General features: G+C 39.7%; 3 protein-coding genes across 3 annotated transcripts; 2 read left to right on the top strand and 1 right to left on the bottom strand.

Annotated features, from left to right (window-relative positions):
• Positions 1-8,642: 8,642 nt before the first annotated feature.
• On the bottom strand, positions 8,643-9,680 carry LOC137278936 (ice-structuring glycoprotein-like). The gene has a single exon (XM_067811436.1). The coding sequence runs from the start codon at positions 9,678-9,680 to the stop codon at positions 8,643-8,645; it is 1,038 nt and encodes a 345-aa protein (XP_067667537.1).
• A 1,357-nt stretch (positions 9,681-11,037) lies between these two features.
• Positions 11,038-12,453, top strand: LOC137278935 (probable serine/threonine-protein kinase clkA). The gene has a single exon (XM_067811434.1). The coding sequence runs from the start codon at positions 11,038-11,040 to the stop codon at positions 12,451-12,453; it is 1,416 nt and encodes a 471-aa protein (XP_067667535.1).
• A 23-nt stretch (positions 12,454-12,476) lies between these two features.
• Positions 12,477-13,643, top strand: LOC137278934 (putative uncharacterized protein DDB_G0286901). The gene has a single exon (XM_067811433.1). It carries the CDS (start codon positions 12,477-12,479, stop codon positions 13,641-13,643), a length of 1,167 nt encoding a protein of 388 aa, XP_067667534.1.
• The last annotated feature ends 3,549 nt before the right edge of the window (positions 13,644-17,192 follow it).

The raw sequence follows: 17,192 nt of genomic DNA, 5'->3' as shown, positions 1-17,192 counted from the left end.
AGTTTGAGACATGTCAGTAATATTAGATCATGTGTTATGCAAGTGAACTACTTGAAATTCACACTTTTCCCTTTTTTCTACAACAATATTTCTTGAGGGACTCACATGAGAGGAAGTTTAAAATTGAATAAAACGTTTCCTGCTAAAGGCTCTCATGCATTCTGTTTAAAAACAAGTTTTTTTTTTAATTTTCTGCAACATCTTTTCTGAATTGATGCCAATGGGGCATTGCAAAAGAAACCATCGAATTACACCATAGATTGACCTACAACACATATTCCAGAAACCTACACTGGACATTAGGTGTTTCTTTACCTCAGACTTCCGAAGTTTTATCAACGTCACAAAGTCTTTCTTATTTTGAAGATAAGCGTTTTTTGTAATTGTCAATTCCCATTTTGAAACAAGTAATTATACACACAAAAGAAGCAGTTAAAATATGCAAAATTTGTCTTTCTCTGTTAACGTGTGAACTGTTAAAGACGCACTCACATTCATGAGATTTTTTTTCCATGACTTAATTTAAAATTTAAAATTCTCAGTGACTCAGTTCTTAAAAGACTCTTTGGACCGTTCAGCATAATTTACAATGTATAGTTTAAGTGATTACATCACAATGCATCGCAAAACTGCTCTGCGGTCCACAGTAATATGGTAACCTGTCTTAAACAAAGACCTATTTGCGCCTCTCTCTCTCTCTAACATCCACACGCACGCGCGCGCACACACACACACACACTAACACACACTAACACGCTAACACTAACACATATTCTTGAACATATAACTTTCTCTCTCTCTCTCTCTCTTGCACGCGCACGCACGCACGCACAAACATGACAGTCATGTCCGCCAGGTATGGACAGCTTCTGCTTGGCACTCAAAGATCAATGGTGCTGGATGGCTCACAGGTTAACATTGATTTAGCCTTGTGGTGGATCAAACGCCTTCTCTGTCAGTTGTCAGTTAGTACTACCTTTTACCTGCTCAAGTGGGATGTCCCTCTCAAGACCCAGTGGCCCAAGGTTGTGTGCTTCAAATCATCTATTATATTCTGAAGGAGATGAAGCGACTACTGTCTTGTAGCGAGTATATCAAGCACTTCACCTCCCATCGATGCCATTTCATGGGCATCGCTTGTAGGAAGCACTTGTCGGTTGTCAATATTACGCCATAGATTTGCCTTGCATCACGGAGACAATGAAAATACCTTTTCAATTCTTCCATCGTCTTCCCACTTCATCCGTATTGTTCTTTAGCCATGTTTGTTGGCCGGCTATTGATTCGGGTATTGTAAATCACTTGTTGTGGATGATGGTAGGTGAATGAAATTGCTTGTGAGTGAAAGGATGCTCAAAGAACGCAGATTCGTATCCGACAGCCATGTCATGCTAGCACCGACATATATCGACAACAATAGGAAATCTTAAGCATTGCGAGTGCTTTTCCACGATCGAGATATCTTCACTATTTTTGTTCTTTTTGACATTGTCTCTACAAAGGATTTCTATAAGGCTTTGTTCCTGCATGGTTTTGTAGCCTTAAGAGTTGATTGTACCATGGCTGAGAACAAAACCAAGGTAAATCTCTGACTGAATGTATTTTGGTTGATCCGGAGGGATGGCCTTAAGAGGTGTATTGTTATCCGACTTTGTTGATGCAAAATGAAACACTACTCTCGGTTCACTTAAAACAATAAGTAGATCTTTCCGTGATTACTTTAAAGGGCTTTAGACAGCATACATTAGGGTCACTCAGTGAGAACAAAATGGAAATAAAGTTCTATTTGGTGTGCGTTTCAGTGTCATCAGACTCTGAGGATAAATGTGGTCAAACCATTTGATACTTGTTATCACATTATATAAAGAGATTTCATCGTGAGAAAGTGTTTTGAAGGGTATTCATATGAGATAGCACGGTATGTGGATATAATAAACAAATCAGACTATATTTCGAAGACATACGTTTCAATTTAATGTTTTTGATGCTACATTTTACAAACAGGCGTTTTGCGAAACTTTTCGCAGGCTGTGGTATGTGAACAATATACGCCAGTTTTCGGCATGTTCATAAGGAAATGCTGCCAAGGAAATTGATATGTGACACACCCTACAGGTTTTGACGCATATAAAACTGTCGATATTACAGATGTTATAGCGAAGAACAAAATCTTAAGGTTGTGAGAAATTCGAAACGTGGTATATTCTCTGGTTAGATCGTTTCATATCTTTGGTGTTTTTCAAAAAGAAAAAATACAAAGCTTTCCTGTTGCGTTAAAATGACAAACTGTGTTCATATAATGACATCCAAAATGACATAATGCAACTTGTGGTGAAAAATATGAAATGATAAGGACCTAATAGACACCCCTGTCGCAGATTACTCACCAGACCGAGACTGGCTTTGAAAGGGCGCCCTAACTCATAAATCCTAATTCAACATGCCTGTGTGATACCCATGTGACTAACTTCAGGTGGGGATTACTTATTTGTTGTTAATAATTACGTTGTGTATTCTGCAAGCTCCTCACGTTCGCAACCCTAGTTGGTTTTGTGTGAAATATATTACCATAAACTTAGTTGCTTCCCTAGGAAATTACTGGCGCGACAGGTTTTTGTGCGTAAGTTTTTAAGGATCCAGAGACTCATGGCTAGATATTTCTTCGCTTGACTTATTTCTCATTAGTCCTAGCAGGGGGATTATTGCCTATGATATAGTATGAAATATGTACGATACCCCTGGCCTAAGTATAATGACGCTGCATAATGGAGGTCATCTCTGCTGATCGCTTGATAATCGTAATATTTTTTTATTTATTTTCCTGAAGTGTCTTCTGAATTGTGGGAAACGTACGAGAGACATTTATGGTCACGTAATTAGATTTATTCCTCCGCTTTGAGGGTAGTCGTTGTTCATTCCTCCATAGCTTGTCGACGTTCCGTAATGAATTGATAAACCCGTGTGACCTTGACTACAAAAAAGGTGAAATACAGTAAGAAGGGTGACCTAACATATCTGATTTCGTCAAGTTAGGAGCTGATGTATGTGAAATGAAAAACACCTATTAGATCTAGTCTTCACACCTGCGGGAGTAAATTATAATCCGGGTTTGCATGGCTGGAGCCCAATATGTATGGTTGAAGCCACAAATACATGTGTAAAGGTTATCACTTATTTTTTTAAATACAAGATCGACCATCAATATTGGAAAACGGATCTGTTTTTCTTCATATCCTTTACATCCAGACAGCAGAGGAAACTTACAAGAAACTCAGAAAATTTGTAACACGACGTCATCACCTCGAGGTGAATAGATGTCAGTCACGTGATGTTAAATAAACCACGACAATGAGTCAATCAACAATGGAGGCTCGGTAGTTTTTTTTTATCTTTGTGCCAAGATTTCTACTGAGTGAAGAAATCGTACTAAAAGGTTATGTATGGCATATATTACACATTTCAAAATTCTTCACCAAATGGTAGATTAAATAAAGGCTTGTTTATACACAGGGTGTCAGAATCTACTCTCGTTTATATTGTAGTAAGTGGAGAGACGTGCGCACATATTGATACAGGACTCCCGGTGGATATGTTCAGATGTGGGCAAGGGGGAACTTGTACCAGAGGATATATAAGAACCAGATGGTCAAAGGCATAAGTATTTTTCAAATATCAAATGGATAAAATTTCTTGAATTTGAGATAAGGACCAAAGAGATTTCACAATGCAACGAGACAGAGCTTGAAAAGTGTTGGAGGTTGACATGAACTTCGAATACTCACCCAAATACTCAACACTTTGATGATGGGTTATGGAGTGTATGAATATAGAGGGTTGTTTTGGCTCATCTGTGTGGAACGAATGCATGGTTATTGTCTCTGGAAAACTGCAGTTGGTGAGTGTGATGATTGGTGAATTGTATCAGTGGCCGTGTTACACACTGGCTTAAGGACACATCTAGTGTAGGCGACTGATGTATTGTATCAGTGGTTGTATTACACACCGGCTTAAGGACAAATCTAGTGTAGGCGATTGATGTATTGTATCAGTGGCTGTATTACACACTGGCTTGAGAATATCTCTAATGTACATGAGTGATGTGTATTGTATTAGTGGCCATATAACACATTGGCCTGAGGACCTCTCTAGTGTACTCGACTTATGTGTGTGAATGACTGTATTACACACTGTCAGTGGCTGTGTTACCCACTTGTTTGAGGACTTCTCAGGTGCAAGTAATTGATATTACACGTTGGCTTGATTACATCTCGAGTGAAAGTGACAGATGTGAGGGAAGTGATCGAAATGCACACTGGCCTGAGGACATCTCTTGTGCAGATGACGAATGTGTGTGAATTATACACTGGATTGAGAAGATCTCCAGTGAAGATGGCGGATGTGTGTGAGTGGTTGAATTACACTCTGACTAGATGACATCTCGACTGAATTTGACAGATGTGTGTGAGTGGTTGAATTACACACTGGCTTGATGACATCTCGACTGAATTTGACAGATGTATGTGAGTGGTTGAATTACACACTGGCTTGATGACATCTCGACTGAATTTGACAGATGTTTGTGAGTGCTTGAATTACACATTGACTTGATGACATACCTAGTGTACGTAACGGGTGTGTGTGAGTGGTTGAATTTCTGTATATGTCTGTAAACGATGTTGGCAACAACATATATTTCTGTGTGCAGTGTATGCAGGTAAGTATATCTGTGCAGCTTACCTGGTTGTTCCTGATTTGCTTGTACGCCCTAAAACCATCGGTAAGATTTCGTAAGACTCCTTAGTCCATGTTTATGTATGAGAGTTAAATTATTCCTAGTTTCCGATCAGTAATACAAAGTTCTGATGTGGAAGGTTTTGTTCAAGCTGGTAATTCGACGGGTTGGTTCAGATTATGACGTTGTGGGATGGTGTGATGGTGTGACTGATAGACACGCTCTGCCTAAGTGTCACAGCCACTCGCATACATACATCCATATGTCATCTGTCACCTTCGGATCTCAGTATGTATACCACGTGACAAAAGATGAAAGAGTCACATCAGTTTCAGCAGTAAGCTGCAGCTGTTTTGCGAAAAAAAAACCCACGGATATCGTAATGAAACGTGTTTTATCTGATTTAAACACAAATACTGAAAACAGCTGTGCAAGAATTTTAATCCATTGTCAGTATACCTGAGCGAAATGTTTAAAACAGAATCATGTACAATTTTGTGTCTTCCTTTTGAAGAATAATAGTTGTTCTTGCGTAGCACAGATAGCATGCATTTTACGTTTCTGGAAATCAAGATTAGCGTGTGTTTATGAATTTACTGCAGTAATACTGTGTGTTTATGAATGTGCTCCAGTAATACAATGCGTTTATGGATTTATTGTAGTAATACCGTGAGTTTATGAATGAGTTCTAGTAATACCGGGAGTTTATTAATGTGCTCCAGTAATACAGTGAATTTATGAATGTACTCCAGTCATATCATGAGTTTATGTATGTGCTCGAGTAATATTGTGAGTTTATGGATTCACTGTAGTAATACCATGCGTTTATGAATGAGTTCCAGTAATACGGGAAGTTTATGAATGTGCTCTAGTAATACCGTGAATTTATGAATGTGCTCCAGTCATATCGTGTGTTTATGTATGTACTCCAGTAATAGCGTGCGTTTGTGGATTTACTGTAGTAATACCTTGAGTTTATGAATGTGCTCCAGTAATACCATGAGTTTATGAATGTGCTTCAGTAATACCGTGTTTTTATGAATGTACTCCAGTAATACCATGAGTTTATGAATGTGCTCCAGTAATACAGTGTGTTCATGGATTTACTGCAGTAATGCCATGGGTCTATGAATGTGCTTCAGTAATACCGTGTGTTTATGAATATACTGTAGGAATAGCATGAGTTTATGGATGTGCTCTAGTAATGCCAGGTGTTTATGGGTTTATTGTAGTAATACCGTGAGTTTATGAATGTGTTGTGCATGCATGTATCCAGTTGAAACACGGTAATACTGCATGTATCTTCCTAAATCCGACAAGATCGCGCCTACCTGGTTGTACCGTGGTAGCTAATTCTACCCTGGTAACACTGAGTGTTTCTGGTTGTAACAAGGTAACACTGAATGTAACATATGAACATAATGCATGCAGCTTCATGAACTCGGCAGCACTGCATGTATCTGGTTGTACCTGGTATTGTTGTATTTGCTAACACCTGATGCTTGTTTAAGTCCCCTGACATGAACGGTTCCTTGTTTTGTTGCATCACAAGTCAAAATGGAGATTAAACATAGGCCTTGTAATATCATGCGTAAGGTCACATAAATAAAATGCTATGAGAGGCCATTCCTGTGTTAAAGATTCACGCCGTCCATGTGTACATCTCCGTATGGGATGAGAGTGGGCTGAAGCAGTTGAGATGAGGATGGGGTCTGGAATGGGATGGGGTGTCTGTTTTATTAAAAATATGTTCCGGAACCAGTTAGGCAAGACCGTGGGTAATATATAAGAAAACTGCGTCCATCATATTTCATACGAAATTAAAATCATGACGCATCGCACACAGCACCATCCATATTCCCGGGTCATGCGTCTTCCTCGGTAGTTGCCTCTGGAGAAAATTCGCCCACAAAGAATCTGCAGTATTTAAATCAGTTGATAGTTGACATTGTAAATGCGATCCACAGTTCCAGTAGGGCACGATATATCGGTCAACCCAGCAATACATCTGTAAGTATCAATCTAGTCACTCCAAACTGAAAAAAAACTGTCAATTATCAGAACCCATTCAATCACCCAGTAAGGTGCACACTTTTTGAAGAACCCCACGCGCCATTATTCGGATCCGTTGCTAATCCTTATTTTATATCCTGCCTACTTCGAGCATTGTAATGACTACGAAAACAGGTGAAAGATAGTAAAATGAACGCTTTGATCCGCAATAATCACGCGCGAGTTTCATTTTCCATCTTTCTTTGAAAATGATACCAATACATCTCCGTGAAATTTATATGCAGGATGTGCCTCAGCGAGAATGGCAGATCTTGTGGCTGCAAGAGCGCAGTTCTAGACAACCACTGCGCGATGTTAACACGAGCTGTAATAAAACAAAGATCTTCTTCTAGCCTTCCCGCGAAATTAAATTTCCTCTTCGCCGCAGAGTCCATAAATCTTCAAAGACTGCACTGTCTTGTGTGGCCAGTTGGTATTATCACTTATTCAGAAGGAACATCATATCTGTAGCGTTATGCGACTGAGCACGATATTGTTTCATAAATCATAGTGCGAATGATGAGCCAAGTGAAATATGCGCTAGTTCATTTCGTGTGAAAACGAGTCGATTTCAAAACACATGCCGTGGTCAGGCAGGCTTAACGCTAGCAGAACGAACTTCATGCGTGCTTCATGTCAGTGTGTATGAGACCCTTTTTAGAAGATATTGTCAGAACCTAAAACATTAAGGGCATATAAGGGCCAAAGGCTGATAACATATGTTCCAAGGGCAATCTAGGGTCCTCTCTTTGGCATCTGAGTAACCGATCTGTGCCATTAATCATCGATACTTAATTTCGTTGTAATAAGGTGATGGAATGGATTGCGGTCATCTTTCCTTGTTGTCAGAACCATCACTGTGACATATCTTCCCTTGACTGATAGTTGTAAATGACTACAACCCCGCTTCACATTATTTTTGCAAACAGGCTCCCGGCAACAAATGACGCCATGCAACGTTGTCGGTGTTTCATTTCATATCATTGTCTTGGCGACTTGGCTTAACTGAATCGAAGGTGTGCCTTTGTAAATAACTTCGTCAATGATCTAATGTGTGCTTGTGTTAAAGGTGATCCTTTGGTTTGGAAATCAGATTTAAGGAACAAACGCAACATTGTTATATGAACTAATTCCATGTTAAATATCATTAAGGATCTAGTAGCGATCTGTTGTTTTTCCAAAATGATTTTGTTTTTTAATATTTGAAGCTAGAAGAAAAGACGAAAATGAAACGACTGAAGCCATGTTTTAATAGAATATGTTAATGCGTTTGCGATCATAATTTGTTATTATGTATTGAAAAGTAATGTTAGGAGTCATGAATAGCTTTGGGAAATGTTTGAAGTGAAGACTGATCACACAGTTTCATACAAATGGTTCAAAAAGTATTCATTATCTGACTTGTTTATTTTATTTAGGATGCTAACAACAATTTCGACTACCCATGTCATGATAGTGAGTGAGCGAAGGAGTTGGGTTTTAAGCCGCTTTCAGCAATGTTCTAGTATTTTTATATTACGGGGTGGGGGGATAGAGTTCGTGAATGGTCTTCACATATTGTACCCATGTCGTTAATCGCGCCTAGGTCTTCGGCATGACAAGCGAACTATTTAACCACTTGGCTGCTCCCACCGCCCCCAGGCCCTGCTATGCTGGACTCCCTCTCCAGTCTCGTTTACAACTGTGGTGGTTTAATGGACGCGTATCGATGTTATTCATATTCTGACTTTGTAACACGAGACCTCATGTGTCTCTGTCGGATCATCATGAGGTCAGTTTGTCTTACAGTAACCATACCTTCAACACGGCCGGAATGTATATGTTGGGTCAGTGAAACTGGTTGTACTAGGTGTGATTATTATATGGTGATGTAAGCAAGTAGGTGTTGTAATGCTGCAGTAGCAGCATAAGTGGTGGTTACAGTAGCATCAACGTTGACATTAGCTGCAGTAGCAGCATAAGTGGTGGTTACAGTAGCATCATCGTTGACAGTAGCTGCAGTAGCAGCATAAGTGGTGGTTACAGTAGCATCAACGTTGACATTAGCTGCAGTAGCAGCATAAGTGGTGGTTACAGTAGCATCATCGTTGACAGTAGCTGCAGTAGCAGCAAAAGTGATGGTTACAGAAGCATCAACGTTGACAGTAGCTGCAGTAGCAGCATAAGTGGTGGTTACAGTAGCATCAGCGTTGACAGTAGCTGCAGTAGCAGCAAAAGTGATGGTTACAGTAGCATCATCGTTGACAGTAGCTGCAGTAGCAGCATAAGTGGTGGTTACAGTAGCATCAACGTTGACAGTAGTAGCAGCATAAGTGGTGGTTACAGTAGCATCATCGTTGACAGTAGCTGCAGTAGCAGCAAAAGTGATGGTTACAGTAGCATCAACGTCGACAGTAGCTGCAGTAGCAGCATAAGTGGTGGTTACAGTAGCATCATCGTTGACAGTAGCTGCAGTAGCAGCAAAAGTGATGGTTACAGTAGCATCATCGTTGACAGTAGCTGCAGTAGCAGCATAAGTGGTGGTTACAGTAGCATCAGCGTTGACAGTAGCTGCAGTAGCAGCATAAGTGGTGGTTACAGTAGCATCAGCGTTGACAGTAGCTGCAGTAGCAGCATAAGTGGTGGTTACAGTAGCATCATCGTTGACAGTAGCTGCAGTAGCAGCATAAGTGGTGGTTACAGTAGCATCAGCGTTGACAGTTGCTGCAGTAGCAGCATAAGTGATGGTTACAGTAGCATCAACGTTGACAGTAGCTGCAGTAGCAGCAAAAGTGATGGTTACAGTAGCATCATCGTTGACAGTAGCTGCAGTAGCAGCAAAAGTGATGGTTACAGTAGCATCATCGTTGACAGTAGCTGCAGTAGCAGCAAAAATGATTGTTTGCAGTAGCATCATCGTTGACAGTAGCTGCAGTAGCAGCAAAAGTGATGGTTACAGTAGCATCAGCGTTGACAGTAGCTGCAGTAGCGGCATAAGTGATGGTTACAGTAGCATCATCGTTGACAGTAGCTGCAGTAGCAGCATAAGTGGTGGTTACAGTAGCATCAACGTTGACAGTAGCTGCAGTAGCAGCGTAAGTGGTTGTTACAGTAGCATCAGCGTTGACAGTAGCTCCAGTAGCAGCATAAGTGGTGGTTACAGTAGCATCAACGTTGACAGTAGCTGCAGTAGCAGCAAAAGTGATGGTTACAGTAGCATCAACGTTGACAGTAGCTGCAGTAGCAGTAAAAGTGATGGTTACAGTAGCATCAACGTTGACAGTAGCTGCAGTAGCAGCAAAAGTGATGGTTACAGTAGCATCAACGTTGACAGTAGCTGCAGTAGCAGTAAAAGTGATGGTTACAGTAGCATCAACGTTGACAGTAGCTGCAGTAGCAATAAAAGTGGTGGTTACAGTAGCATCAACATGGGTCACAGTACCAGTAATAGCTACTTGGAAACCAGACAGTAGTAAGAACATGAGTAATGTAGCGGCCTCAGCATAAGAAGTAGTGATATTAGAACCACCATTAAGAAAAATGTAACATCAACATGACTTGTAGTTTCAGTACAGTCAGTATGAAGAGAAGTAACAGCATACCATGTTACCACAGTACCAAGATGACAAGACTGAACAGAACATTTCGTATGGAGATCCTCAAGATGAATAGTTTTTGCTATAGGGTGAATATGAAGAGTAGTTACAATACCGTTGTTAAAGCTAGTACCAGAAACATTTATATACACTGTATGACAGTCGTTGTAACTTTAAGATTAGTAACTGCATCCACAACATGGTTAGTGACAGCAACACCATGAATAATAGTAACAATAACATCAACATAGGTAGTGGCAGCTGCACCATGAATAGAAATAACAATAACATCAACATGGATAGTGACAGCTGCACCATGAATAGTATTAACAATAACATCCCTATGGTTAGTGACAGCAGCACCATGAATAATAGTAACAATAACATCAACATAGGTAGTGACAGCTGCACCATGAATAGAAATAACAATAACATCAACATGGATAGTGACAGCTGCACCATGAATAGAAATAACAATAACATCAACATAGGTAGTGGCAGCTGCACCATGAACAGTAGTAACAATAACACCAAGATGGATAGTGACAGCAACAACGTGAATAGTAGTAACAATAACATCAACATAGGTAGTGGCAGCTGCACCATGAATAGAAATAACAATAACATCAACATGGGGGTGACAGCAGCACCATGAACAGTATTAACAATAACATCAACATGGATAGTGACAGCAACAACGTGAATAGTAGTAACAATAACATCAACATAGGTAGTGACAGCTGCACCATGAATAGAAATAACAATAACATCAACATGGATAGTGACAGCTGCACCATGAATAGTAGTAACAATAACATCCCTATGGTTAGTGACAGCAGCACCATGAATAATAGTAACAATAACATCAACATAGGTAGTGACAGCTGCACCATGAATAGAAATAACAATAACATCAACATAGGTAGTGGCAGCTGCACCATGAATAGAAATAACAATAACATCAACATGGTTAGTGACAGCTGCACCATGAATAGTAGTAACAATAACTTCAACATAGGTAGTGACAGCTGCACCATGAATAGAAATAACAATAACATCAACATAGGTAGTGACATCTGCACCATGAATAGAAATAGCAATAACATCAACATGGATAGTGACAGCTGCACCATGAATAGAAATAACAATAACATCAACATGGTTAGTGATAGCAGCACCATGAACAGTAGTAACAATAACACCAAGATGGATAGTGACAGCAACAACGTGAATAGTAGTAACAATAACATCAACATAGGTAGTGGCAGCTGCACCATGAATAGAAATAACAATAACATCAACATGGATAGTGACAGCTGCACCATGAATAGTAGTAACAATAACTTCAACATAGGTAGTGACAGCTGCACCATGAATAGAAATAGCAATAACATCAACATGGATAGTGACAGCTGCACCATGAATAGAAATAACAATAACATCAACATGGTTAGTGACAGCAACAACGTGAGCAGTAGTAACAATAACATCCCTATGGTTAGTGACAGCAGCACCATGAATAATAGTAACAATAACATCAACATGGGTAGTGACAGATGCACCATGAATAATAGTAACAATAACATCAACATAGGTAGTGGCAGCTGCACCATGAATAGAAATAACAATAACATCAACATGGATAGTGACAGCTGCACCATGAATAGTAGTAACAATAACATCCCTATGGTTAGTGACAGCAGCACCATGAATAATAGTAACAATAACATCAACATAGGTAGTGACAGCTGCACCATGAATAGAAATAACAATAACATCAACATGGATAGTGACAGCTGCACCATGAATAGAAATAACAATAACATCAACATAGGTAGTGGCAGCTGCACCATGAATAGAAATAACAATAACATCAACATAGGTAGTGACAGCTGCACCATGAATAGAAATAACAATAACATCAACATGGTTAGTGACAGCAGCACCATGAACAGTAGTAACAATAACACCAAGATGGATAGTGACAGCAACAACGTGAATAGTAGTAACAATAACATCAACATAGGTAGTGGCAGCTGCACCATGAATAGAAATAACAATAACATCAACATGGGGGTGACAGCAGCACCATGAACAGTATTAACAATAACATCAACATGGATAGTGACAGCAACAACGTGAATAGTAGTAACAATAACATCAACATAGGTAGTGACAGCTGCACCATGAATAGAAATAACAATAACATCAACATGGATAGTGACAGCTGCACCATGAATAGTAGTAACAATAACATCAACATGGTTAGTGACAGCAGCACCATGAATAATAGTAACAATAACATCAACATAGGTAGTGACAGCTGCACCATGAATAGAAATAACAATAACATCAACATAGGTAGTGGCAGCTGCACCATGAATAGAAATAACAATAACATCAACATGGATAGTGACAGCTGCACCATGAATAGTAGTAACAATAACTTCAACATAGGTAGTGACAGCTGCACCATGAATAGAAATAACAATAACATCAACATAGGTAGTGACATCTGCACCATGAATAGAAATAGCAATAACATCAACATGGATAGTGACAGCTGCACCATGAATAGAAATAACAATAACATCAACATGGTTGGTGATAGCAGCACCATGAACAGTAGTAACAATAACACCAAGATGGATAGTGACAGCAACAACGTGAATAGTAGTAACAATAACATCAACATAGGTAGTGGCAGCTGCACCATGAATAGAAATAACAATAACATCAACATGGATAGTGACAGCTGCACCATGAATAGTAGTAACAATAACTTCAACATAGGTAGTGACAGCTGCACCATGAATAGAAATAACAATAACATCAACATAGGTAGTGACATCTGCACCATGAATAGAAATAGCAATAACATCAACATGGATAGTGACAGCTGCACCATGAATAGAAATAACAATAACATCCCTATGGTTAGTGACAGCAGCACCATGAACAGTAGTAACAATAACACCAAGATGGATAGTGACAGCAACAACGTGAATAGTAGTAACAATAACACCAACATAGGTAGTGACAGCTGCACCATGAATAGAAATAACAATAACATCAACATGGATAGTGACAGCTGCACCACGAATAGTATTAACAATAACATCCCTATGGGTAGTGACAGCAACAACGTGAGCAGTAGTAACAATAACATCCCTATGGTTAGTGACAGCAGCACCATGAATAATAGTAACAATAACATCAACATGGGTAGTGACAGATGCACCATGAATAGGGGCAACAATGACATCCCTATGGGTAGTGAATAGTAGTAACAATAACATCAACATGAATAGTGACAGCAACAACGTGGGTAGTAGTAACAATAACATCAACATGAATGGTAGTAACAATAACATCACAGCGAATAGACTTGTTAGGTGCGTCAACATGAATGTAGAATCACTAACATCACTATGAATAGAATTTCAAACATCAATATAGTCTTCTCATGAAACTCATTTCCATGACTTATGTTCCACTTGTGAACGAATTCAATGAGGTGTTAAGAACACGTATTATCATTTTAAGATGTCAAGCTTGCTGGGAGGGTTCTCAGGGGTAAACACCCTACCACAGAGTGCTGTTCCCACACCAGTAGGCACTCAACGGTTAACTTTACGAGCAATAAAAATGGAAAGTGTTAATCATTAATCGCATCGTTGCTCACCCAGCAAGTCAACCTAATTACTGCTACCTCCGCCCTCGTGTCTCCATCTTTGTTACATCAACCTTACCTTCCTCCTTCATGTCACCCTCCAGGGTGGTACAGAGGTTCTTGGTGATTCCCGGCGCTGTTGGACACCAACTTTGGCTGATGATGAAGTTCGAGTCCACTAAAAACCCATCTAATTCCGTCAAATGTAATTCACGTTCTACTCATGTCTTTTCTGGCGACATTCTGGCAGCTGTTTGACGCTTGGTCACATGTAACATACTTTTTCTTATATACTTCAAAAACAAATGCTTTACTGTTCTAGGGTTGCTGACAAGAAACAAGATGTGCTGGAAATCAGGGTCGAAAGTGAAGTACTTTATACAGGGTCTTTATTTGTTTCTCCGTCGTGTGAGTGAGTGAGTGAGAATGGTTTTACGCCGCTTTTAGCAATATTCCAGCCATATCACGAGTTAGGACACTACTACTGGATTTTACACATTGTCTCCCTGTGGGGAATCGAACCCTGGGCGTGATGAGCTAACGCTTTAACCCCAGAGAACCCACCGCCCCAAGTGAGTGAAAGCGTGAGTTTAGTGTCACGCCGCTTTAGCTGTCTTCCAGCAATATCGCATCGTGGTCCCCCAGGAATGGGGCCTAGTGTTCAAGCCACTGTTTTCATTTTAATACTCCATTGATAACTACTGCATTGTGGAAAACAAATACGTCTGGAATGTTACTATGTATATACGTGGCAATTATATATTGAGAACAGCTGTAAGATCACGGTAGCTTCCTGATGGTAATATAACTAGGCAGCTTTGGGTCTTCTTCCTGTGTTTTCATAGTTACAAGACTTAGAAGAAATGATGATGAGTTCTTTCAACTGGGTATTCAGATGACAGATCATAACCATTCACAGTATAAATAATACATGTGGTAAAACAGCATGTTAAACGACAAAAGATAAAACGATTGTGTCTATAAATCTATATCGTAATTTTTGACACTACGCGAGTACATATTGGCGCTTTATGGAGGGGTCGTTGAATTCGTCTGACGGAATAACATCAGCGTTTAATGGATGGGTAAAACATCAAGATAAATCCGAGAAACTCTACAACGACATGAACGTTCTTCACACAAACGGAAACGTCCTCTTGGAACTGATTGCTATACATGAGGGACAAACTACAATTTTTCTTGTCGATGTCAAGAGAGGCGACCTTGAGAGCAAATATCAAACAATATGTCGGAAAACGTATGAAAATTTAGGTGAGAAACAACATGGGTGATGATTTGGCCTCTCAGAGGTTGGTCAGAGAACAAAGACAGAGGTTTTGTCATTAGAACTCATATGCTGGCCATGCCATTTTTTGAGTCGATGCAAGCCGCAATTAGAAACACGGCATTTCATCATTTTGCCTTCGCGCATTAATCTCGGGTAATTCTATCAAGAAAAGATCATCACATTTTGACCGGGCGTGCCACAATATGGTAATATGGGCGCTTTTTGGTTAAAAGGTATCAATTAGAAACACGGCATTTAATCATTTGCTTTTCTTTTGTCATAGGGTGAGAGCTCCCAGTGTCTGAAATTGACACGCTATGCATAACATCACCACCGCGGTCAGCGGGCGAGGACTGATGATCCCTCCCTGCAACATATTATCAGGGTTCTTGCTACTTACAAGCGTTGTCATGTTGGTCTGAAATTAACACGATATGAGTATCATTCTTTGCAACTCTGCTCATGAAAATTCTTTTATAGTGGTTTTTCGCCATAAAGTATTCTTTGATGAAAAGTATTCGCATGTATAACTTGAATTTCAATTTCCAATTATTCAAATGTGTTTTTTTCAACGCACAGGCCATTTGCAAAGTAATTGACATGTAACATGTCTAAACTTTCATACGTCGTCACATTGACATCTACATGAATGCTTCTGAATTAAAAACCTTTCAATTTTTTTCAGCTTCTCTGTTAAGTATATTACATTCATGCGCCATAATCGATGCGGTCTCACACAACACCGCCTATTCTCATTTGTTTCGAAGGGGATGAAATGGAAATTAATATGCAAATTTAATGTTTTAATTTTTCAATCCTTAGATAACTGGCATGGTTGATTTAAACCCACGTGGAATGAACGAGATCCGACCTGCCACCTATATTTTTAGGTACAAGAAATTTACGGCAGAGTGAAATTTAATTTGCAAAACCTCATTCTCGGAAAAGCCCCCATTATTGCTCCTCGACATCCAGTCCGCCGTGCGCTGCCCCGGTGGCCCCTATCCGTTAGAAATTGACAGGGGTTGTGCCACATCGACTGATATTGACAACTTATGCAAATGAGGATGTACGTTGCTCCTGTGAGATGTATCAATTAGAAGGGGGATATTTCAGCGTATTCTAATATTTCTAACCTGATTTGCGAATCCTTTCTTGACTTGACGCAATCTGAGGATGGTGGCGTCCCCTCTGCGTCCCCCTTCGCCACCCTTGGCCCCAAGTCATCACACAGGCTCAATATGTGACACGTTCGTTAACTCACAGAGCAGGAGAGCATTGGTGTTTTGTCGAGGGGTCGAAAGTCACGCTAAGCATATTTTGATATCTTATTATAAATCAGATATCATGTCTCAAGATATCCTGCTATGAAATATTAATGACACCTAGTTAAGTCTTATCTTCATTTGAAAAAATGTCTCGTCTACATGTCTACTTTTCGATCAACTTAAAAATACAAATAATTGAATTTTAAGAAAATAATGAATTTTAAAATATTAAAACGAGATTTAGCTGGTAATAGAAAACCACAATTTCCAGTCGTATAGTGCAACATTTATTCTCTAATATACTGGTTGTCAATGTAATCGTTTATACTTTCATCACCGGATAAATTCTGCTGTGAATGAGTGTCATGGCTTGTCAGTTTGTGAAAGGGGTGGGGTTTATTGGGGTGTGGGGTTGGGGTGTGGGGTGTGGGGTGTGGGGGGACTGGGGTGTCCTTTGGCATTTACAGATTTGGTGAAAACCCTGCACAAGGATGAGGAGCTGTACCCAGATACTTCAACAGCTATGGGTTGAACGGTAGTGTAGCCTAGGTAGTGTAGGACTTGATATTGCTAGAATATCGCTAACAACAACGCTAAAAGACTA

The sequence above is a fragment of the Haliotis asinina genome, chromosome 3 (genome assembly GCF_037392515.1).
Source record: "Haliotis asinina isolate JCU_RB_2024 chromosome 3, JCU_Hal_asi_v2, whole genome shotgun sequence".
In the NCBI taxonomy this organism is placed as follows: domain Eukaryota; kingdom Metazoa; phylum Mollusca; class Gastropoda; order Lepetellida; family Haliotidae; genus Haliotis; species Haliotis asinina.
Note: the sequence above shows the minus strand (reverse complement) of the source record. Positions and strands in the feature narration are given on the sequence as shown.